The following is a 26,668-nucleotide window of genomic DNA, read 5'->3' as shown; positions in this document are numbered from 1 at the left end:
GAGTGAATCCCTTTAAGTTAGTTAAGTGACTGTGTTGGTGTAAAACGTTTATTTGCTCCTAAGACAGTGTCTACTGTAGAAGCATAAGATGTACAATTATGGGGTTGCACGTAGAAATCTAACATCAATATGAATCCAATCAACACAAAGTTCTTCGCAGCATTGTTAACACCATATGGTAAATTAGAAATAAGGTCATCCACCGAGATCTCAGGATACAAACTTGCGAAAAAAACTACAAAAGAGATTGCGTGAACATAAAAGTGCTACAGCTTCTCGACAGCAATGGACTTGCTCGGACAAAACTCATTTAAACTAATTCCTGAAATCTTAGACCTGAATTTTGAGAACAATATAAAGAAAATATCAGATAGTAGGTAATAACTAGTTGTAAAACATTTTAAAAGACATATTTAACGCTGACAGCCTCTCAACTTATAACTTAACTGAAGTTTTGATATATAAATAGATTTTTAAACCGGCTTGAAGGTATGACGTTGACTTCGGGGGTACAAACAATTCACAGCTTCCAAAACAAAATAGTAAAGAATATGTTTGATGCTCCTTGTTGATTATTGCATATTCAAACTAGTAAAAAAATCTTAAAGCACGAGTGCTGATAAAAATACTCAGGAGAGTGAATCCCTTTAAGTTAATTAAGTGACTGTGCTGGTGTAAAACGTTTATTTGCTCCTGAGACAGTGTCTACTGTAGAAGCATAAGATGTACAATTATGGGGTTGCACGTAGAAATCTAACATCAATATGAATCCAATCAACACAAAATTTTTCGCAGCATTGTTAACACCATATGGTAAATTAGAAATAAGGACATCCACCGAGATCTCAGGATACAAACTTGCGAAAAAAACTCCAAAAGAGATTGCGTGAACATAAAAGTGCTACAGCTTCTCGACAGCAATGGACTTGCTCGGACAAAACTCATTTAAACTAATTCCTGAAATCTTAGACCTGAATTTTGAGAACAATATAAAGAAAATATCAGATAGTAGGTAATAACTAGTTGTAAAACATTTTAAAAGACACATTTGACACTGCAGCCTCTCAACTTATAACTTAACTGAAGTTTTCATATATAAATAGATTTTTAAACCGGCTTGAAGGTATGACGTTGACTTCGGGGGTATAAATAATTCACAGCTTCCAAAACAAAATAGTAAAGAATGTGTTTGATGCTCCTTGTTGATTATTGCATATTTAAACTAGTAGAAAACTCTTAAAGCACGAGTGCTGATAAAAATACTCAGGAGAGTGAATCCCTTTAAGTTAGTTAAGTGACTGTGTACAATTATGGGGTTGCACGTAGAAATCTAACATCAATGTGAATCCAATCAACACAAAATTCTTCGCAGCATTGTTAACACCATATGGTAAATTAGAAATAAGGACATCCACCGAGATCTCAGGATACAAACTTGCGAAAAAAACTGCAAAAGAGATTGCGTGAACATAAAAGTGCTACAAGTTCTCGACAGCAATGGACTTGCTCGGACAAAACTCATTTAAACTAATTCCTTAAATCTTAGACCCGAATTTTGAGAACAATATAAAGAAAATATCAGATAGTAGGTACTAACTAACTAGTTGTAAAACATTTTAAAAGACATATTTAACACTGCAGTCTCTCAACTTATAACTTAACTGAAGTTTTGATATATAAATAGATTTTTAAACCGGCTTGAAGGTATGACGTTGACTTCGGGGGTACAAATAATTCACAGCTTCCAAAACAAAATACTAAAGAATATGTTTGATGCTTCTTGTTGATTATTGCATATTTAAACTAGTAGAAAAATCTTAAAGCACGAGTGCTGATAAAAATACTCAGGAGAATGAATCCCTTTAAGTTAATTAAGTGACTGTGCTGGTGTAGAACGTTTATTTACTCCTGAGACAGTGTCTACTGTAGAAGCATAAGATGTACAATTATGGGGTTGCACGTAGAAATCTAACATCAATATGAATTACCAAAACAAAGTTCTTCGCAGCATTGTTAACGGCATATGGTAAATTAGAAATAAGGACATCCACCGAGATCTCAGGATACAAACTTGCGAAAAAAAGTGCAAAAGAGATTGCGTGAACATAAAAGTGCTACAGCTTCTCGACAGCAATGGACTTGCTCGGACAAAACTCATTTAAACTAATTCCTGAAATCTTAGACCTGAATTTTGAGAACAATATAAAGAAAATATCAGATAGTAGGTAATAACTAGTTGTAAAACATTTCAAAAGACATATTTGACACTGCAGCCTCTCAACTTATAACTTAACTGAATTTTTGATATATAAATAGATTTTTAAACCGGCTTGAAGGTATGACGTTGACTTCGGGGGTACAAACAATTCACAGCTTCCAAAACAAAATAGTAAAGAATATGTTTGATGCTCCTTGTTGATTATTGCATATCCAAACTAGTAGAAAACTCTTAAAGCACGAGTGCTGATAAAAATACTCAGGAGAGTGAATCCCTTAAGTTAATTAAGTGACTGTGCTGGCGTAAAACGTGTATTTGCTCCTGAGACAGTGTCTACTGTAGAAGCATAAGATGTACAATTAGGGGGTTGCACGTAGAAATCTAACATCAATGTGAATCCAATCAACACAAAGTTCTTCGCAGCATTGTTAACGGTATATGGTAAATTAGAAATAAGGACATCCACCGAGATCTCAGGATACAAACTTGCGAAAAAAACTGCAAAAGAGAGTGTGTGAACATAAAAGTGCTACAGCTTCTCGACAGCAATGGACTGGCTCGGACAAAACTCATTTAAACTAATTCCTGAAATCTTAGACCTGAATTTTGAGAACAATATAAAGAAAATATCAGATAGTAGGTAATAACTAGTTGTAAAACATTTTAAAAGACATATTTGACACTGCAGCCCCTCAACTTATAACTTAACTGAAGTTTTGATATATAAATAGATTTTTAAACCGGCTTGAAGGCATGACGTTGACTTCGAGGGTACAGATAATTCACAGCTTCCAAAACAAAATACTAAAGAATATGTTTGATGCTTCTTGTTGATTATTGCATATTCAAACTAGTAAAAAAATCTTAAAGCACGAGTGCTGATAAAAATACTGAGGAGAATGACTCTGTTTAAGTGACTATGCTGAGGTATAAGGTTTATTTGCTTCTGAGGAGCTGTGGTGAGTAGAAACTTAGTTAAAACGGTATAGAATAACTCACCTATATAGCATTTGGTCCTCGATATCACTAGGACTTCGTTTTAACGAAACGGCAAAATTTGCCATTCTCAGCCACCCAATACTAACTCAACTGTCCCACATAGAATCCACTAAATATCACACCGAAACCTCCACCAAAATACTCCTTCAGTTTCGGTACGCGAAATATGAATCGTTCGATTCTCGCACCCGCAGCGAACCGACTCCGTGAACGATTCGAACAGACTGAACGATTCCGTGTCGTACGACTGAAATTCAGAAATTGTTTGCGCGTCGAGCGTCCGTAGGGGCAGGATTTGGTTGGGGAGGGGGGTTACGACGGAGCGGATGGCTTCGTTCGGCCTTTTAAAGTTTTTTTTCTCTAGTTGGGGCTGCGGGACGCGGTCGCGATTCCGATTACGATATCATGGGGTGTTAATTTTCGTGATCTGTTTTGATCTTGATCTCTTACTGTTACGGATCGGTAATTCGGTAATTGATCGACGCCGTAATTAACCGCGGGTTTGCGAGATGACGTTGTTCGGTTGATATCTGCTTCGATGATTTACTAGTAGAGAAATACCGGTGTACCGGGAAGTCGTTACCGGTTTTTCTAACAGATATCGCTAGGGTTAAGTATACAGTGTTATGATTTGACGCGTATGTAACAGGTCAATTTTTAAAAGTCCCCGGCCTACCATAGTAAAGCACATTTTTAGGCAAAATTAGTTTTTTTTATTCAACATAATTCCCTTCGAGTGTGATACACTGATTATAGCGACCTTCCAACTTGTTCCGATACCATTTTTGTAGTACGATTTGTCCTTTGCTTCAAAATAGGCCTCAGTTTCCGCGATCATCTCTTCATTCGACGAAAAATTCTTCCCAGCGAGCATTCTTTTGAGATCTGAGAACAGGAAATAGATGCCGGAGGGCAGATCTGGAGAATACGGTGGATGAGGAAGCAATTTGAAGCCCAATTCATGGATTTTTGTAGTCGTTTTCACTGGCTTGTGAGACGGTGTATTGTCTTGGTGAAGCCGCACTTTGTTTTTCTTCAAATGCGGTCGGTTTTTGGGCGATTTCGTTCTTCAAACGGCCCAATAACGTCATGTAATAGTCGCTGTTGATGGTCCTTCCTTTTTCAAGGTAGTCAATGAAAATTATTTCATGCGCATCCCAAAATACAGAGTCCATAACCTTGCCAGCCGACTGTTGAGTTTTCCCATGCTTTGGAGCGAGTTCATCGTATTCAGTCTACTCGGATGATGTCGATTAGACTTCGGAGTGAAATGATGGAGTCATGTTTCATCCATTGTTACATATCGACGAAAAAACTCGGGTTTATTACGCTTGGTCATCTTCAAATAATGCGAATAATCAACTCATCGTTGTTTTTGGTCAAAAGTGAGCTCGCGCGCCGCCCACTTTGCACAGAGCTTTCTTATACCCAAATATTCGTGAATGATATGATGTACAGGTTCAGCTAATATTTTTATAGTGTCTACTTTTCATTCAATTTCAATTTTCGGCCATTTAAAATAATTTTGTGGATTTTTTAATGTTTTAGTCTGTAACAACCTCTTTTGGGCATTCATTGCGTTTACCGTCTCGCTCATTCGGAGCTCATTTCACCACCTCTGAACCACCATCAAGCAGACACACGCTTGCAGATCAACACTTCGCCAATTTTGAAGAAGTTGGAAAATGACTCGATGAATGTTTCTTCTTAAAAGTCAAACAGATTTTTTAATGACATTCATTTTTTTTGAAAATTATGTAGGTTCTTTCCGAAAAAAGATGTAATGGCTTTCCGGTACATTTGGTAATTTACTACCCTGGAACTGAAACACAGTTTTGACTTTCATTATTTATTTATCAAAATATCGGAGATGTCTAAAAATGGTAAAAAAAATTCTTGGGTTTTCGATTCTTTTTTTTTTGATATCATAGAAGAATATTTAGAGAAGGCTCACGCAAAATATCAAGTAACTCAGTTCAGTAGAATTTGAGATATCATATCCACCGTCTCAAAAATGTCCTCTCGAACAGAAACATTAAGAAAAACTATTAAGAAATTACTTCTTCCTCAATTTGCATCAGTGCACCAAACGAAATGATTGTGCCAAATGAATACATTCCCAAAATAAAATAAGCTAAATAATAAAAGCTAAAGGATATCCTACGCATTATCCAGTACCTGTACCAGTATTGCGTCCACGTCACTGCGATTTAGCAACTTTTTCACATATTTTGGGATCGGCAGAGATTAGAACATTCGAACAGAAGAACCATGTTTTGGCAGCGTCGGATTACTAATCGATTTGTTATTTTAGTACAACCCCATACCCTGTAAATCCAAATAGGGTTTATCTTCCGACAAACCAGTACATTTATTTGATTTTGAGTCTGATTTGATCGGTTTTTTGTCTACCTTAATATATCTATATATGTTATATTATTATTGACATTCAACACATTATGACAACACTCAACATAAGATTGCTTTCAAATGATCGCCAACTTGGTAATATAGAATTCTTTTAGTGGTTTTAAGTTCCGATTTCCAAGATGTGCTGTGAAAGAGCTCCAAATAGACAAAACAATTCGTCTACCGATCGGGTGTTCTTATTTAAAACCATACTAACACGCCAGATAAGTGGTTTAAACAATACTTATAGAGAACAAGCGATCCAGTCGCATAAATTACGCCATTATTATTTTGTTATGTCTTTTGTTCGGAGGTGAACGCCTTCGGGGACCACCGTCGCTACACTTTCGACTCTCCACTTGTCTGGTACGTGAGAATATGAGACATTTCGCGGTACAAATAATTCAGGTATTAAGTACTTTTTTTGCTTTCCCACGTATGCTTAGCCAATGCGGCCGTTTTTAATTGGCAGCCGTGAAGAACGTCATGAGCCGTTTCTAATTTTATGCTTCGAGTGCTGATTCTCGCCTTTATTGTTCCGACGACCGTCCACTCCATTCAGGAATCGATTCGGCTAATTGTATTGTGAAATACTTATTTATGTCTGTGTATGATTTTTATAACCCACTAGCTGATACCTGACCACCAGCCCACTTAGCTGAGCACAAGGTAAAAGTTGGTTATGGGATCTACAGTCTGTCCAAAGTTATTTTGTACATACGTCATCTAAATTTGTGACGTCAAAACGTCGGAATGTTGCCGTATCAACTCTGAGTTTTAGTTCAGTCTGGCTTTGAAACATATACAACAAAATTCTAATCTAAATAAGATAATTAAACAAACAATAATAAACAACAAATAATTAAACTACTGTTATAAAATATAATTTATTTTAACATTATAGTAAATCTAATACATATATTATCAAAGGACTTAAAACTACAAATAAGTACACAGTTATAATAGTTTGTAGGTTAGGGTTGCGTTTGATTATAATCAGACTCTGCGAAAAAATTGTCGTTATTTGTCCTAAAGTTTATTTTATGATTTTCCACTTACTTATGAACAAAAACGAAAAGAAAATACACTCTTTTGGTATAATAAAGTTTGCCTTTGTAATAGTTTCAATTATTTTTAACACATTCTAAAATACCGCGCGGTCAGGGTGTGTTTTAGACATTCACACAGCGCTGATAGATGGTACCAGAGTGATAAACGACGCTCAGGTGTTTTGTGCAAATCTAGAATACCTTAAAATGTCGTCGTGAAAGAGTAAATATGAATTAAGTACATCTCACGTTCTCTGTGAAGCCTACAAAGCATATTTTAACTGTCCCGTTCGGAATCAAAAAAAGACATTATCTCCACATGTTGCTTGTAATAATTGTAAAGGATGTTTGTTACTATTCTTTCTCTCCTAACACATTTTAACCAAATGCTCATGTATATTTTCAACAATTACACATATATGTGCACATAAATCTTTTACACTCTACAATAACATTTCCTACAGTTATCATATATTAATGATATGCCCACCTTTACTTGTTTCATATCATATTCAGAATGTTTCATTCAGTGAATAAGTAAGCTCTTAAATTCCAATCTATCTAACATTTGTTCACATTTCCATCATTTGTTAGTTTCTCCTTCAATGTGTCGTATCGAATTCATAGAAACCGAAAGTGTTATTAACCATTCCTGTTTCCAGCATCAAAAACAATATAGCTACAATAAATTATTAATAAATGTTATGACTAATGAAACCTAATCAATTGTTAATCCCATATTTACCTTTTTCCATCAACTTTTTTTGTCATAACACTACTTTTATTATCATCTTGCGATGAGTGACCATTGAATACATTGTTTGGGGATATTGGAAGCATCACGTTAGACAAAAAGCAAAACACATTAGAACCAAAATAAAACAACTATACTGGTTAGTCGGAAGATACTCTCAACTTGATCTAAAATCAAAGAGGTTGATCTATAATGCAATTATAAAGCCAATTTGGACCTATGGGGTGCAAATAAGGGGTAGCACTAAAAATTCAAATCAGTTAGTCATACAGCGCTGTCAAAACAAGGTTCTTCGATTGATTACCAATGCCTATCGCTATGTAACTAATGAAGAACTGCACAATGACCTGGAAATCAAATGGATTTGCGAAGTTGTGCAGGATTTCGCCTTGAAACACGAAAGAAGATTACTAAATCATACTAACGTGGAAGCAATACAACTGCTGGACAGCGCGCAGGATGTCAGGAGATTGAAACGAACAAAACCATACGAACTTGTGTGAACATTTAGTGTGTATTATTAGTGTAAACTATAGCTATAAGTTAATAATTAATAAATAATTATAATCTTATAATTGAGGAATACATACTGATGTATTTTCTCGCACTCGTCTTGCTTGTTAATTAATCCAAGCACATAGGAAAAGTAGTAATACATTAATTGTAATAATAATAATAATAATTAAGATTGTACTAAGCGTATCTAATAAAGATGTTATAAAAAAAAATTGGTTAGGTATAATTATATTAAATTATGTTTGTATTGAAAAACTTCTCACCATTTTTATACATTTCATATATATATTCTGATAGAGCTAACATCAAGCCGATCTTGATTTTTCACCCACTTCGTATGAGGACGGTTTTTTATTCGGTGATTTGTGAAAATATTATGTATTTCAATTTAGTTATAGATGTAAACTTTAATGAAAGACCTATTAATTAAATTACAATTAGGAATTGTATCTTGGCTAAGCAAGGCATTTTGTTTGCTTCCAAATTTGTATTTATAATCTTCTGGGCTAAAATACAAAAAACAAATCGTCCTGCCACGGGACCTGATGTAGGAGCTCAAAAGGGAAATCTCTTTTGAGTAAGCCTTCATCGTTGTTTATTTTCAAGCACTGTGGAAAATAATTCACTCTATTTGAACCTTCACATTCTGGAAAACAACAATTTTGTTCTGTGGTGCGTTTTTTTTCCTTATATGCTCTTGTTTCTCTTTTTTTTGCTACGTATTATGGCTCATTTGTCTTTTGGACTCGTTCTTTTAATTTTGTTTGCTTTGCTTTAGAATTAATATTACTAGTATTCTCTTGATCGTTGAAAATAGTACTCACTGGATGCATAATTGAAAAACTCATCTCAAAAGATCACACTATTTAAAGAAGAATACTCTAGTAGTTTATCCATAGAGAAACCAGCAACTTCTTCTGAATATTTTAGTTACAAAATCGATATATTAGATATTAAAGGTACATTGTTGCAGCGTATCTTCAGTAATATAACAAATTATTAAAAAACCTAAGAAGTAACACCTTATAGGTTTAGTTGAGTATCGCAGAAAGATGATGATGATGGTGCACTTTTTTTAATCATAAATATATTAACATTTATGTAATTTAACATAAGTAACTGAAAATAAATTTCTGTCATTAGCTATATTTAATTAACTACCATAACTACGTCCGATGCATGAACATTAAACGCATTAAAGAATGTGATATTTTACTTCATGTTAAGAACGAGACTACCATTTTAATGGAGACTGAAATTATGACGGTCATTAAAAGATGTAATCCTGACAAATGACAAAGCTTTCAACATTCTTCGCTAACGATTGGGAAGCTACTTATTCGTTGACATCTATATTTTTCATTCGATTTTTTTTTGTATTTTAATAAATAATATAAATAACTATGTGCTGTTTCAACATGTTTTGTGGATAGTTTTTAAACTTTGATTAATAAATACGAGTGTATTTTCCCACTTCTTTGGTTCTAAATCGACCTGCGATGTCATAGTTACTTTTAAAACATTTATTATAAACTTGAAATAAATTAAGAATACCGAATGATTGAGTTGCAGATAAAAAATAAACCGGCTTGGTGGCGCAGTAGTAAAGGCCACAGGACGGTCCTCCTATTGTTGGGAGAGCCGCGGGTTCGAATCCTGCTGGGGCATGGTCGTAAACTTATGTTTGTGATTGTCCTAGGCAAGAGTGTAAAATCCGACAAGGAAAATAATCCCAGTCACGCCAGTAACCAGGATGGGTAAGATCGGATGTCTTCTGGGATGTTTTGTAAAGTTGATCACTCACCAGTTAGTAGGCTTAACGCCGAGGACCGTGATTCGGAGCCCATGTTAAACTGTAGGTCCAGTATAAATAAACCAAAAAAAAATATATTAAAAAAGGATATAAAATAATATAAGATAGAATTGGGGAAATTATATGGTTTTAAAATGATACGTTAAAATTAGACATTCTTGATAATGGTAAAATTTCCGACCAGCAAACCAGCTGGAATGGACCTTTAGATGGATGATGGAAAGTTCTATACATCACCACTGTGGTCTGTTATGATTGTCTGTCATTGTTATTAACTAGTATTGACTAATTGATTGCTATTGTATTGACCAAAAGATATATATCTGCTTAAGGCTGTAGAGAAAATACAAGTAGCAGTTAACAAGATCTACAAATAGACCAGAGACTGGACAATACAGTTTAATAGCTCCGAATCTTTCCATGTGAATTTTACGTTGCGGCGAAATGATAAAAATCATGCATCTCGATGGTAGAGACATCAAGCTGAGTAAATTAGACTCGAAGTGATTCAAGATTTCGCCTTAAAACATGAAATAAGGTTGCTAAATCTCAGCAAAGTGGAAGCAATACAGCTACTGGACAACATGCGGGAAATCATGAGATTGAAGCGGACCAAACCACACAAATTTATTGAGTGTATAAGTGTATTCTTAACTTTAGCTTAAGTAGGCGAGGGAAACCCTCAAGCTTCAAAGAAACGTTCAAAATTTTCACATATTTTTTTATCTAAAATAATCGGATATTTGTGTATAATGTTTGAATGATGTGACGAAAGACCGGTCAGTCGTTATTGGAAGACCGATCAGACCGGGCTCAGTATCGAGCACAAACAATACAAAAATAATAATATAATTTTGTGACATATACAAAAAATTGAATTAGGAACAAAACAAAACAAATCTAATTTGTTCCTCGTACCAACTTCAAACTGATCAGTTGGTAGTAGTTAAAATAATATTATAAATAGACAAATAGGTTTAAGTAGGTATTAAGCTAAATTGTGTGTATATAGTGGAATATAAAATACGTATAGTAGAGGTTAAATAAGATTTCTGTTTCTTTATATTTAGTTATTTTTATATAACGTTTATTATATAACTTTTTTATTTTAAAACATTTTTTTGTGTGTTAAAATCTAAGTTTGATTGTTTTTTAGTTTTTAGTGAGTCCCTTATTTATTTTTGGAAGTCGGTTCAATTTTGTTGTTAAAAATATTTTATTTCGAATAGGAGCACTGAAATATCAATCGAGATTCTATTTATAGCGTGTACCACAACGAACACATTATCCCTTTCGAATTTCCACACCATACCGCACTGCATCAGAGCTTATTTCGCGGCTGAATAATAAACACTTCTTACCTTCGGCCTTCGCCACCCGACAGCCATACGGTGGAAAGCGTCATCGTCGCCAACGAGCCGGCCCCCAGGCCCCAGTCAGCCTTTATTCGCCCTGGGTCGGCAGGGCGTCGCCGCCACTAGCCCCGGGTCACGCCGGCGGCGCTGCACGTGTTCTTCGCGTCCTCCGATCGCGCCGTCTCGCTCTTCGGACGCCTCGTTCTCTTTCCCGCTCGGGTGTGATAAGGCTGCACGAGTCGGCGGGTCCGCAGGCGGTTGAAAATGCAGCGTATTGTAAAATAAGCAGCGGCGTAGTGTGACAAAAAAATCGCGATGAGGTTTTGGCTTGGTTTAATGCGATTATTTATACTTCGACCTATAGAGGACATATAGATAGTACATTAAAAATCATCGTGGTCCAGTTTATTGAATATACCGCGTGCGTCCCCGCTATTAGAAATTTTTGAATATTCTCAGTGTTGCTTGGGACATCGTGACTGACTCTGTGTCTTAACAGATTAAGTGAAAAGTCCCCGGCTTACCATAGTAAAACACATTTTACTTTTAGCTTTTTTATTCAACATAATTCCCTTCAAGGGTGACACACTGATTATAGCGACCGTCCAACTTTTCGATACCATTTTTGCAGTACGATTTGTCATTTGCTTCAAAATAGGCCTCAGTTTCGGCGATCACCCCGATCGCTTTCATTCGACAAAAATTTCTTCCCAGCGAGTATTCTTCTGAGATATGAGAACAGAAAATAGTCACTGGGGGGCAGATCTGGAGAGTACGGTGAATGAGGAAGCAATTCGAAGCCCAATTCATGGATTTTTGCCATCGTTTTTACTGACTTGTTACACGTTGTCTTGGTGAAGCAGCACTTACTTTTTCTTCAAATGCGGCCGTTTTTAGGCGATTTCTTTCGTCCTTCAAACGGCCCAATAACGCTATGTAATAGTCGCTGTTGATAGTACCTCCTTTATAAAGGTAATCAATGAAAATTATTCCATGCGCATCCCAAAATACAGACGCCATAACCTTACAAGCCGACTGTTGCGTTTTCCCACGCTTTGGAGCGGGTTCATCGTGTGCAGTCCACTCAGATGACTGTCGATTGGACTTCGGAGTGAAATGATGGAGCCATGTTTCATTCATTGTCACATATCAACGCAAAAGCTCGGGTTTATTACGTTTGATCATCCTCAAACACTGCTCCGAATTATCAACTCGTCGTTGTTTTTGGTTAAAAGTGAGCGCGCGCGGCACCCACTTTGCACAGAGCTTTCTCATACCCAAATATTCGTGGATATTATGATGTACACGTCCAGTTGATATCTTTAGAGTGTCTGCTATTTCATTCAATTTTAATTTGCGGTGATTCAAAATCATTTTGTGAACTTTTTAAATATTTTCATCGGTAACAACCTCTTTTGGGCGTGTACTGCGTTCGTCGTCTACGGTGCTCATTTCACCACGTCTAAAGTTAGCATACCAATCCTTGATGACTGATTTTCCTGCGGCAGTGTCCGGAAATTCGGCATCTAACCAAATTTTCAATTGAAACTTGCTTCAACTGTATATTTCCCTTCAAAAAGCAATATTTTATCAACACGCGAAATTTCTTTTTATCCATTTTTTTCGCAATAACAAAAGATGCTTCATAAAAATGCCATAATTCACAAACTAATGATCCGACAGCTGTCAAATTTATACAAGCATCTTTTCAAGGTTAGAGCTAACTATAAAATATATGGATTTAATTCTAGTAGCGCCATATATGTGTTAGGCCGGGGACTTTTCAATTGACCTGTTATAGTTTAATTTTTTTAAGAAACAATAATGGAAAATAAGAAACGCTTCAGGCCCCAGGGTCTGCTACATAACCTAGAGGAACTTGAAAAATGTTCTAACCAAACTAGAACAACAAAAATTTGTTTTTCCCGCCGGCAATCAAACCCGCAACCTTCGCGCCTCACTGTAGAAGCAGTTCCCTACAATATTTCTACGACTTCTCATGTGATATGGTTAGTGCTTAAAAAGCAAACAGTGGCTTTTGCATTGAACGAATTTCGATTTTCTGTCACATCAGCTCAGTAATAACGTTATAGACAAATATCTGATTATTAAAAATAAAAAATATGTGGAAAATTTGAACGAGCCTTTGAAATTCGAGGATTTCCCTCGATAACGCTCCCCTGCTCCCCATCATATCCTGACTTGGTTTCAATGGGACCACCACGGAATTGCACTATTTCGAATAATAAAATAATATTGAAAATCGGTCCATAATAGACGGAGAAATAGGCGAACGTACATAAAAGTGGACGACAACGAATGCAATTTAAACAAAATATATTGTTTCTTGACGCACCTACTATATTTGTTGAAACGCCACAATAACTATTTTTCTACCAACCAAGCGTAACGTACATCTTTTCCCACGTGGATGCCGTTTCTCAGTCATTGTCTCTTCCTAAATTGGTAGTCGACAGTTCGTCGTCATGCATGTAAAAAGTCATCGATTCCGATTTCGAGCCGTAAAAATAGTTTTCATGCGTGGCAATCGATATATGGCACATCGCATTTAATGGCACTTAATTGACTGCATAAGGGGAAGGCTTACGTGAGATCAGGCCAGTTAAGAACATTTCAGAGATCGCTTCGTTAATTACGAAGAATTAAATAAGATATTTTATTATTGCGCGGTGTACGTCGATATAATGAAATATCACGTCCGATACATTGATTAAATATAATTAGATATTATATCTAATAATTGATAAATAATATCTCGGTATGGCCGGGTAGATTATTACAAGTAATATGTAATCAAACACTATTTATAGCCAGGTCTAATGATGGTTGTGTGAGATTAAAAAGGCTATGCAACACGTGATATTTAAACGTTTTATTTTATTTAATAACCACGGAGAAATTTATTGGTTTTTGTCTTTCTTTCATTAAGCCGTTCAATAATTTTTGTCATCTTGTATTAAAATAATACAATTTTTAAAATCATTCTTCGGGAAGATTCTGTATTTAAATTTGTGTATCTACACGAGACATCACATAATGGTAGATAAAAAGTAAAATACATTAGAACCAAAGTAAAACAACTATAACCAGCCTTGTAGTATCTCAGTGCACCTACAATACTTCTCAGGACTTTGTTCTAGAAAACATTATTATTATGTACCAATAATTGTGATTATATTCCAATTAACCAATACATTTTCCTATATTTGCACTCCAGTTCCTTCCTTTCCTTCCTCACATGTTACTTCCAGCGAAGTTTTGCATCAAGATTCATTCCAAGATACTTCAGTGATAGGTGGTGCTTGTGCGGTTCAAAATTGATGCCGTTTGGACTTTTAAAAATGTAACCTTACATTCTGCACTTACTTTTGTTCATCCATATTTTAAAACCAATGCATGTTAAAACACCAGGAATAACATAACATTATAATTATTATTCGGTTAGAAAAGGAAGATAATAACAAGTGAATTGAAAAGTCCCCGGCCTATCACAGTAAAACACAATTTTCTGAAAAAATTGGTCGCTGTTGATGGTCCTTTCTTTTTCAAGGTAGTCCATGAAAATTATTCCATGCGCATCCCAAAATACAGACGCCATAACCTTGCCAGCCGACTGTTGCACTTTCCCACGCATTGGAGTGGGTTCATCGTGTGCAGTCCACTCGAATAACTATCGATTGGACGTTTACACGTTCAGTTGATATCTTTAGAGTGTCTGCTATTTCATTCAATTTTAATTTACGATCATTCAAAATCATTTTGTGAATATTTTAAATAATTTCGTCGATAACCTCTTTTGGGCGTCCACTGCGTTGACCGTCTTCGGTGCTCCTTTCACCACGTCTAAACTTAGCATACCAATCCTTGACATTTGATTTTCCTGGGGCAGTATCCGGAAACTCGGCATCGAGCGAAGTTTTTGCTTCAACTGTATTTTTTCCCTCAAGAAGCAATATTTTATCAACACGCGACATTTCTTTTTATCCATTTTTTTCACAATAACAAAAGTTTCTTCACTCAAAATGCTATAATGCACAAACTAATGATCCGACAGCTGTCAAATTTATACACGCATCTTTTGAAGGTTGGAGCTAACTATAAAATATATGAATTCAATTCTAGTGGCGCCATCTATATGTCAGGCTGGAGACTATTCAATTGACCTGTTATAGTTGATTATAGTTTATTCTAGGCAATATAGGGCATGCGCGTGAGGGCGTGAACCACAATTATTTTTTTGTATACTGCATCCTCTATTAAATGAAAATTCCTCACTCCTTTTTACTGTTTTGAACGCTCTCTATCCATAACACTTATCCTTGTTGATATTCTTTCAATGTTGAGCTGTAATTAAAGACCGAAGCAATTATCGATCTTAAACGGAACCCGAAGATACAAACATGATACGGATTGCGACGCGATCGATGTAACCAGAAGAGAGGGAAAAAAGGAGAATGATAATTTTTATCTCGCGCATTGAATTTCCGAACCACTTATTAAGTCCGACCGCTAATTTCAACAAATTTTAAGTCTTCGAAATGAAACTGGTTTAAGATTTATCGCTTTCTGGTGTCACTGTTTATCTTACCATTTTAAATGCATGCCATCTTAATGCCGAAGAGATATTTTTAAGGTTGGTATGCATCTTATCTGGTCGTGCAGCACTACTTTTGTCCCGTGGTAATTATATATTTAGAGAGACCGTCGTGTGGGTATATTATTGATTTTTAACGGTTATGTCTTCGGGAATAGTTTCGGTTTTGGCCATCGTCTGTTATTTGGAGTCAGTTGTCACAGCATCAGAAGACAGAGCATCAGAAAGATTACGTGATGTTGTTTATAATTAGGAGGTTCTCGAGAACATTGCTATTTTTACTTATTCAATATTCAAAATTGTAGTTGTTATCATGAATATAAACATAACAGGTCAATTGAAAAGTCCCCGGCTTACCATATTAAAAGACTTTTTTTGGCAAAATTATTTTTTTTATTCAACATAATTCCCTTCAAGGGCGATACACTGTTTATAGCGACCCTCCAACTTTTCGATACCATTTTTGTGGTACGATTTGTTCTTTGCTTCAAAATAGGGCCCAGTTTCGGCCAATCACCTCTTGATTCGACGAACATTTCTTCCCAGCGAGCATTCTTTTGAGATCTGAGAACAGGAAATAGTCACTGGGGGGCAGATCCTGAGAGTACGGTGGATGTGGAAGCAACCTCGAAGCTCAATTCATGGATTTTTGCCATCATTTTCACCGACTTGTGACACGGTGCATTGTCTTGGTGAAGCAGAACTTTCTTTTTCTTCAAATGCGGCCGTTTTTTTCGGCGATTTCGTCCTTCAAACGGTCCAGTAACGCTATGTAACAGCCTCTGTTAATGTTCCTTCCTTTTTCAAGGTAGTCCATGAAAATTATTCCATGCGCATCCCAAAATACAGACGCCATAACCTTGCCAGCCGACTGTTGCGTTTTCCCACGCTTTGGAGCGGCTTCATCGTGTGCAGTCCACTCGGATTACTGTCGATTGGACTTTGGAGTAAAATGATGGAGCCATGTTTCATCCATTGTCACATATCGATGTAAAAACTCGGGTTTATTACGCTCGATCACCTTCAAACGCTGCTCCGAATCATCGTTGTTTTTAGTCAAAAGTAAGCTCGTGCGGCACCCACTTTACACAGAGCTTTCTCATACCCAAATATTCGTGAATCATATGATATACACGTTCAGTTCATATCTCGAGTTCATATTTAGTTCATATTTAGAGTGTCTGCTAATTCATTCAGTTTCAATTTTCGTTCATTCAAAATCATTTTGGAGTTTTTTAATGTTTTCGTCGGTAACAATCTCTTTTGGGCATCCACTGCGTTCACCGTCTTCAGTGCTCATTTCACCACGTCTAAACTTAGCATACCTATCCTTGATGATTTTCCCGGGACAGTGCCCGGAAGCTCATCATCAAGCCAAGTTTTTGCTTCAACTGTATTTTTTAACACGCAAAATTACTTTTTATCCATTTTTTCACAATAACAAAAGTTACTCAAAATACTATCATTCACAAACTAATGATCCGACAGCTGTCAAATTTATACACGCATCTTTTGAGGATTATCACTAATTAAAAACATATGGACTTAAATCTAGTAGCGCCATCTATGTGTCAGGCCGGGGACTTTTCAATTAACTTGGCAAATTAATATGGCAAGTTTATATTGGTTAGTTTGCCTTCATATTATTTTTTCTAGGTATCATGATATTGTTTAATATAATATACCTAACGTTAGACAAAATCAAAAACTATATTTTAGACGTATGCACCTCTTTTCCTAGAGCAGTTTTTTTGATATCTGCAGACAGTATCTAACAATATATCCATGACTTCCCCTTTATGGCCGTGATGAAATGTCACTCATAGACTTTCTAATGCCTGGTCCGACGAAAATACCTGCCTCTGCTTTTCAGAAGCCTAGAAACTTTGAAACTGTATATTTGAATCAATCAAAGTGCTTCATCTATCCCAGTTTTATACGCAGCGTTGATAAAATAACTGTTTGTGGAGGTACCGATGTTTTTTGGAGGACGTTCTTTTCACCAACTCTAAGCTCCCTCAGCGACCGCTCCTTTTTTTTAGGGTATTTTTTTAGGATTTTTAGGGTAAATGAAGTGGCTCGGTGAATGGAGGTAAAACGAAATGAAACAGTGGTGTTTATATTATGTGACTTATTATTATTTATTATTTATTAGCTATATAAAAAATGTGAAAAATACAATTAGATAAAACGGATGGTAGCGTTGTTACCTGAAGAGGAGGCTTGGGCAGATGGTGACACATTTAAACCAAACGATGGTTGAGCACTGAATGAATCGAAATACCCTTCAATAAGAGCCCAGATAAACGTCTCGGGGTTGCCAGCTATTCGTTATCGGGTTCTAGTTGACGCTGCTGGCACCTTGCCCGTGTTCAACATCTGGGATTATATTTCTGGGTATTTTGTAGACCGTTATTCCACGATGTAAAATTCGAAATGCCTCAAGGTCGATACAGATTCTTTAAAATTTTTTCTTTTTAATATATTTTAACATCTCCTTTTTACCAACGATGGTTTATTTGGACTGGACCTACTGTTTAAATTAGGCTCCGAACCACGGTCCTTAGCATTCAGCCTATCGACTGGCGAGTGATCAACTTATAAATCATCCCCGAAGACATCGTGTCTTACACAGCTTGCTTACTGACATGACTGCAATCATTTTCCTTGTTGGATTTGGCACTCTTGCCTAAAACAATCACAAATATTAAACAATCACGTGCGACTATCGTAGTAACACGCAGGAGGAAAATAATTGAACTAGTTGGATATAGACTTGTTGAAAGATCATCGTCAGCCTAATGTAGTTACACAACATAACAGTATATAATAAATAATATTATTTACATTAATCTTTACGGGCAAACGTACAACAAGAACTTGTTTTTAACGATGTGAAAATTATAAATACAACTAGTTCAAGCAGTTTAATTTAAAATTTCTTGTGAGTGTTTACGTTTTTATCTTCATAACGCTTTCCGATATTACTACCGATAAGACAGACAGTTTATAAACAGGATATGCTGTTAAAAATGTAACATAATTACTGCCTTAGGATGCCCATCTCCAACGTTTTTAATCAAAAGATTAGCGCTGTTGACAAGGAAGTAATACATCAGATTTAATTAATATAAGAAATTGTCAAAAAGTGCTACATTGTTGTTAGTTATTGAGTTTAGTGTTTGTAATGTTTAGATAATAACAGATGACTTTAAAGTCACATAAACCTATTATGCTATGTAATATAAGATATAGTCTATCCAAAATAGTTCTGTACATACGTCATCAAAATGTTTAATTGCCTGTCGCAATATGTAAATTCGTTTTAGAATCTGATAATAATTTCCTTCTAATTTTATTCTAGTTAAAAAGAGACACAATGCTGTCTAAAAAATTCGAACGTGTAACCGAACCAGCCTGCCAAAGCAATAGCAAAACACTAGTGATAAGAAGTAGTGAATCAAAAAACGTCATTTTAATACTCTGATAGATTTCAGGTGGTATATTTAATTGTAGTTTTAAGTCCCCCGATAATATATGTATTAGATTTCCTATAATGTTAAAATACATTATATTTCATAACAGTATTTTTGTTCAATTGTTTTATTTAGAATAGAATTTTGTTGTGTGTCAAAGCCCAACTGAACTAAAACTCAGATTTGATGTGGCAACATTGCAACGTCTTGACGTCACAAATTTAGATGACGTCTGTATAAAACTTCTTTGGATAGACTATATAATGTATTATGTTGTTAGTGATTTATTTGGATTATTTTCATTGTGGTGACTTATAACGCTGTACCAAGAACTTCTTTCCCTAGCCTAATTTGTTGTAACTTCTGAAGAGGGTTTAGGGTATATGATAGGGCTCAGTGAACGGAGGTAAAACGAAATAAAACAGTGGTGTTTACATTATGTGACCGTTATTTATTGGCTATATAAAAAAATGTGAAAAATAAAAATGATAAAACGGATGGCTGCTGAACGATCCAAAGTACCCTTCAAAAATCTTCCAGATAAACGTCTCGGGGTTGCCAGCTATTCGTTATCGTGTTCAACACCTAGGATTATATTTCTGGGTATTTTGTAGACCGTTATTCCACTATGTAAAATTCGGCATTCCTCAAGGTCGCTACAAGGGAAATCCCATGATAGCTTTTTTGTCTCGATAGAAAACATAATCCTGTAAAATCCCAGGGATTAATGCTTAGCTAGATTTTCAAGGTTAGTATAGTTCTCAATGTTTGTCTAGTTAAAATATTTCAATATATTAACATTGTGTGTTATTATGTTATGTTATTTGTAATTAATATTTTGCGTAAAAAAGGTCTGATTATTATCAATCAGGTTGGTTCATCAGGTTCATCAATTAATTTCTATTGTGATAATACAATATTATCCAGATGCAATAAATACTATGCATTAGCTAGAAAATTAGATATAAATTTAATCGAGTAATTAAAACTGTCAGACAACACCCAATATATTAATACCATAGTTTGATATAGGAGCAGTCCAAACATATGTGCAATTGACAAGTAATTAATATAAATCCATTGTAAGCAATGTAAATAAATTGTTATTCACGGTCCATGTCTTGTTTTGTTTAGTGAGTTTATTTATTGTAGGTGTAGTGGTACGAGAATATAAATACAACTGATCTAATATATAACCTCAAGCAGACAAAGAATGATTTATGGAGCACAAATCAGCATAAAGAAAAATACGAGAAATTTTATTGTTCAATGATTTTGTGACAATTCTGAGAAAATGTGTGTAAATCATTATGAGTTTGTATAAAAATGTTCATTAAAAATTTCCATCGGATATAAACATCGAGAAACAGTCAGGAAGTGCCAAGTTCTCTGAAAGTTCTTTGAGAGTTTGAGTTGGATTTTCTCATCGAATATATTGAACTTTGACCTTTTTTAAACTATGACGTTTTTTATATAAGTGCAAATAATTACAAAATCGTCGTTTTTAAAAATATTTGATAAGTTTCGGCAGCAAATGCCTTCGAATCAATCAACAAAATATTGATACTAAACATTTTGAACCATTGGATATTCGCGACCCAGTAATATTTAAAAGTAAAATAGTTTATTGTAGGTGTAGCTGCGGGCAAAACAAATAAAACTGACCTAATATACAGCCTTGAAGCTGTCACAAAATAATTTATGTGGTATTGAGTTGCTTTTGTTATTTTTATGTATTTACATAAAGCCAGTAATGTGGGTTGGTCCTATTATTACTATTTCGCTACAATAAATAAGTAATGTATCCTTTTACGGAATGCAAAAACGCTAAAAAACAATAAATCTTTTGGATTAACAGACAAATATAATTAGTATAACATACGGTTCAAAAATGAATGGAAAGAATTACCAATTAAGAGATATTGACTGCTCTAGGAAAAGAGGTTTGTTTCAAATGAAGATCTCAAACAATAATTGCCGAAGTTTGATCCTATATTGAAACTATGACAATTATAGGAAAAAACATCTTGAGTTATGTATTATACTGTTTGAACAGATATAGCACTTGCAATAAAATAGCTAATATTCGTCATAGGTTATTTCTTCTCATTTTACTAGTTAAAGTATCTTGGTTAAAAAGAGACAGTCAGGACATGTAACCGAATATGTCTATAAAATTCGATCTGTGTTGATACTGGTCAATATTGTGGTCAAATGTATACAAAATTCTTCAAACCATTGCTCCCAATAATCAGAAGATTCAAACCAGCAAAATTTTGTGTTGATGCGGCAACATTGCGTTGTGCTGACGTCATCAATTTGGATAGCGTGCATTGGCTGTTACTAGAGTTTTTATTGGAAATATTTTAATTGTGTTGCAGCTGCCCTGAATATTAGTACTAACATCTCTCAAAAAAAGAACACAATAGGTTAGTAAGTGAGTGAAATATTTCAAATTATTATTTGGTAAATATAAGTGAATATGGCCACAAAGTGTAGCATCTTCCCCTCTATCACCGCATATTCAATTAGATCGAATTTTTATGGGGTGTCGTAAAGAATTAGTACAATAGACATGCAGGTTGAGAAAGACATACAAGCAGGAACTGTATAAAGGACAGGATAAAACTATCTAGATGTGGGATTATGATTCAATGCTGACAATTACCAAGACAGGGTGACGAGAATGGAAACAACTAAAGGTGGGTATACAATTAATGTAAGATAATTGTAGAAAATCATATTGTAGAGTATGAAAGATGTATGTGCATAGATATGTGCATAATTGTTCAGAATATACATGAATATTTGGTTAAAATGATTGAGGAGTTAATTAATACTTACTGTTTTACATATAAGGCAAATTCATTAAGGAGGACGCAGCTATTAGATACTTAATTTTACATGAAATGTATAATTTTATCAATGAACATATACATAGTAACAAAAGAAATACAGTGATATTAAAGTTACTTGACAAGGAACACAGCAACAAAGGAATCAAGAGCATAAAAGGTAAATATGCTACCTAATGAAAGTAAAATACATTACATGGATATACAATAGGTGATTTGGAATAGAGTTTAATGTAAATATAATCAAGAAGCCTAATCTATTAAACTATTGTGACTGTATAATTTATTGTAATTAATTGTTTAAATCCTTCAATAATGTGTGCATTAGATACTATTGACGCAATTTCCGCTGAGTGGCAATAATAGAAAGATTATTTTCAATAAATATCATTACTATTTCTGCTCGTTCTTGTGGCGTATATTTATCCATAATAAAATTTGGACGTCTACACAACACAATGGTTAAAGCAAAACTGAGCTAAACGTCACGTAACCAAAATGGTAGCGAGACTTTTATCCCACTCTATATAATGTTAAAATAATAATAATTAAATAATTCGTTATTTTATAATATTTTTGTTTCATTATTTTATTTACATTAGAATGATGTTCACACGCGAAAATTCTAATGCTATTATAAAGATATATGTTAATAACTTTCATATTCCAATATGAAATAAAAATTAATGTTATATAATGTGTATAATGGTTACCGTATGATAAATAATTATACCCTTGCACTAATTATTAGTCAAATATGTATTTATAATAATTATAGATTCATGCAGTATTTTGTTAGAAATTGTTCATTATTCTTGCATACCGCATTTAAATACCTTAATAATATTAGGTATAAAATAAAAGCGTAACATGAGCTTATGCATTAATTAAATTAAAAGTTATAATTTGAAATAATTTCTGTTAGTCGCACTATCTCTGCTCGTTGGTTTATTAATAGGTAAATTCAATTAAAATTGATTAAACTTTGGTAAGCACAAAATAATAGTAATTTGGAAACTGTTTTTTTCCCTTTTTTTAAAATCATAGTTTTATTAATTAATTGTAATTGTTTATGAAATATGTAATTAATTCTTAAAAATGTTATACATTGTGGGGGTTTTAGACTCACCATTTTTGCAGAGTGTCACCAGTGCCGAGCAATTATCTCCAATGTTTAAAATATTTTATATTCTAATGGCGGTTGGATAGTCAGTCAGTTTAATTTGCTAGTCAACATTTCTTAACGAACCCACAGATCTATGGCAACCAAAACAGTGTCGATCTTTTGTGTCAGTGTCAGTAACAGTTCGTATGGAAACAAAATTGTTGTTTTTACTATTTTCCTCACAATTATTCCATATTTTTTCACCATATAAATCTTCTTTAGGCATTAACAAATATTTCAAAACCAAAAATTAACAAAATCGATCCAACAGACATCAATTAATTTTTATCGCTATAACATACCTTTGGTAAATACGAAAACCACTAGGGGTGGATGAAGAGTATAGCCCCCTATAACTTTTCAGTCTTGGTCAAAGTTATTTAAAGATGTTTTCCAATAATGGGAACTAACAGGTCAATTGAAAAGGCCGCGGCCTACCACAGTGAAATATTTTTTTTTTTGGCAAAATGAGTTTTTTTTGTTCAACATAATTCCCTTCAAGAGTGATACAGTAATTATAGCGAGCCTCCAACTTTTCGATACCATTTTTGTAGTACGATTTGTCCTTTGCTTCAAAATAGGCCTCAGTTTCGGCGATCACCTCTTCATTCGAAGAAAATTTCTTCCCAGTCAGCATTCTTTTGAGATTTGAGAACAGGAAATAGTCGCTGGGGGCCAGATCTGGAGAATACGGTGGATGAGGAAGCGATTTGAAGCCCAATTCATGGATTTTTGCCATCGTTTTCACTCACTTGTGACACGGTGCATTGTCTTGGTGCGACAATTACATAACGCTATGTAATAGTCACTGTTGATAGTGCTTCCTTTTCAAGGTAGTCAATGAAAATTATTCCAGGCGCATCCGAAAATACAGACGCCATAACCTTGCCAGCCGACTGTTTTTTCCTACGCTTTGGAGCGGATTCATTGTGTGCAGTCCACTCGGATAACCGTCGATTGGACTTTGGAGTGAAATGATGGAGCCATGTTTCATCTATTGTCACATATCGACGCAAAAACTCGAATATATTAAGCTTGATCATCTTCAAACACTGTTCCGAATGATCAACCCCTCGTTGATTTTGGTCAAAAGTGAGCTCGCGCGGCACCCACTTTGCCCAGAGCTTTCTCATACCCAAATATTCGTTAATAATATGACGTACACGTTCAATTGATGTCTTTAGAGTGTCTGCTATTTCATTCAAATTCAATTTATGGACATTCAAAATCATTTTTCGGATTTTTTAATTGTATTCGTCAGTAACAACCTCTTCTGGGCATCCACTGCGTTCACTGTCTTCGATGCTTATTTCACCAGGTCTAAACTTAGCACACCAATCGTTGATGGCTGATTTTGCTGGAAAACTCGGCATCAAGCCAAGTTTCTGCTTCAACTGTAATTTTTCCCTTCAAAAAGCAATATTTTATCAAGAGCGGAATTCATTTTTATCCATTTTTTTCACAATAACAAAAGTTGCTTCACTCAAAATGCTATAATTCACAAGCTAATGATCCGACAGTTGTCAAATGTATAGACGCATCTTTTGAGGATTAGGTCTAACTAAACACATATGGATTTAACTCTAGTAGCGCCATCTGTGTATCAGGCCGAGGACTTTTCAATGAACCTGTTATATTATAGTTTGTTTCTTACAGAATTTCGGCTGGAAGTTGTCAAACCGGGTTCGCTGTGTGGACTTTTGTCCATCAAATGCGCCCATTTGGTTCCGTCGCCAATATCGAATGCAGTTCGACGGAGAAAAATCGCCGACACATTGACTGGTACCATTCAACTTTCTTGTTAGTCACATCGGTACCACAATAACGTGGCCCACGCGGAGGAGCGCCGGCGTGGTTCGTGGGCGACCGCCGCCGGTCTGGTGCCCGATCCCATGGTGCGGGTGGGTACGGCCTCGGGACCATCGTTCGCAAATTAAACCTAAGAGTCGTGTGAAGAGCTCGGGGTTCGATCCTCGCTTATCGAATTATCGAGGAATTTATATTATTTATTAATTAATGGCGTGTGGTACTCGCTAATTGTTCCACGACAAAAAAAAACGAAATTACTTTTTCCAAACCCGTTATATTTTCTTCGTTTCTTTAGAGAATCTAGCCACCATTGCTTAAGTCTTCGGCCGGCATTTGTTTTGGGTGCGAATATTAAGCCTTTGTTGCAAATTTGGTTACAAAAGTAAAAATATTGCTTCACTGAATTTTTATTTGGTTGATATTATTCGGTTAGAGTCTCCGCAACGCAACTATCGACAGAGACCAAAAATTATTACATCGGAAACCGAGGCGTTCTAAGAAATTACAAAACAATAAGCCAATCAAGAGTTACAATACTTATAATTAAAAAAAACAATTAAATAGATCAACAACTAGACCTAGACAAAGAGAGATCCAGCCATAACAAGTAAATAGTAAAATTTTGTATAGATAAAAGTCACTCTGAAAGAAAGCTATGTAGAGGTTAAAATTTGAGAGAAATCAAACCACTTGGGTAAGTTTTGAGAGAAGAACACATCCTTCAGTGAATCAGGTAAGTGATGAACCCTTTTGACAGTTAATACATTTCTGCATTTCACCAAAACATGGGGTACGGACATTGGTTCCTCACAATTGGGAAGTGATCTATTGTCTAAAGAGGTAGCAGAGGAAAAAAGTTTTTTTTAAAAGGCCAAAACTTTTCTTTCTTGGGTTTCATGATCCAGATCATATAAGCCAGGTTTTAGCATGGCTATTAAACGATTGGTATTATAAGATTTAGGGTCCCTTTTATTGCAAACATTTCAGTGGAACAGTTCAGTGGAAATAGAAGAGTTTATTTTGGGAATTATAATGTACTGCTGCGCCTAAAGAACTTCCATATAAATGGCATCACTATTCGGAATATTAATTGAAAGTAGTTTATTTTCGAAGCTTTAGGTATTAACATTGATGGCTGTATGATATTTTTCGCTCCTAATTTTACACATAACTGAGCAGAATTTTTCTCTTCGCATGGGAATATAATGAAACTATTGAAGGTACCAACATTTTTTTTAGAGCAAGTACAAACTTAATAGCCTAATTTAGAATAACAACAAGGTAAGTTAGACGGAAACGGGTAATTGAATTTTAACCACTGATATTTATTGTACATCTTTTAAATAATTTCATAACTAGTTCTTTCAATACATTATTTATTTTCACACGACTATTAACAGACGTATACATTTAATAACATACCTACTCAAGAATAATTATATCCATAAACGTTGGGGTAAGACGCTTCTCTTTTATGCGTCAATACATAAAATTACCATATATTTAGATTATATTAAGACAACGAGGTTCATAACAATCTCGGCTAATTAAGCAACGAATGTATTACTATGTACGAATAATGCAGAAGGTACCACGCTATTATGGATATTTTATGTTTAATATATGTAAAGTCAG

The 26,668-nt window shown here is 35.0% G+C and overlaps 1 protein-coding gene across 3 annotated transcripts in view; it reads right to left on the bottom strand.

Moving 5' to 3' along the window:
• Positions 1–26,668, bottom strand: part of LOC143197974 (BTB/POZ domain-containing protein Tiwaz) — an 89,753-nt gene that overhangs the window by 49,401 nt on the left and 13,684 nt on the right. The window contains exon 1 of one of the 3 annotated variants that reach the window (XM_076406859.1): positions 11,120–11,241. The exons of 1 other annotated variant lie outside the window; for it this stretch is intronic. In XM_076406859.1, coding sequence (XP_076262974.1) covers positions 11,120–11,163 — 44 coding nt within the window. In that variant the 5' untranslated portion in view covers positions 11,164–11,241. Of the gene's footprint in view, positions 1–3,217; positions 3,485–11,119; positions 11,242–26,668 lie in introns of those variants that run through there. One more of the 3 variants, XM_076406858.1, reaches the window with a different exon arrangement.

Source organism: Rhynchophorus ferrugineus, unplaced genomic scaffold (assembly GCF_030347505.1).
Source record: "Rhynchophorus ferrugineus isolate W39M unplaced genomic scaffold, kcgeb_rfMv2 rfM6, whole genome shotgun sequence".
Classification (NCBI taxonomy): Eukaryota; Metazoa; Arthropoda; class Insecta; order Coleoptera; family Curculionidae; genus Rhynchophorus; species Rhynchophorus ferrugineus.
This window is presented reverse-complemented; position numbering and strand designations above follow the sequence as displayed.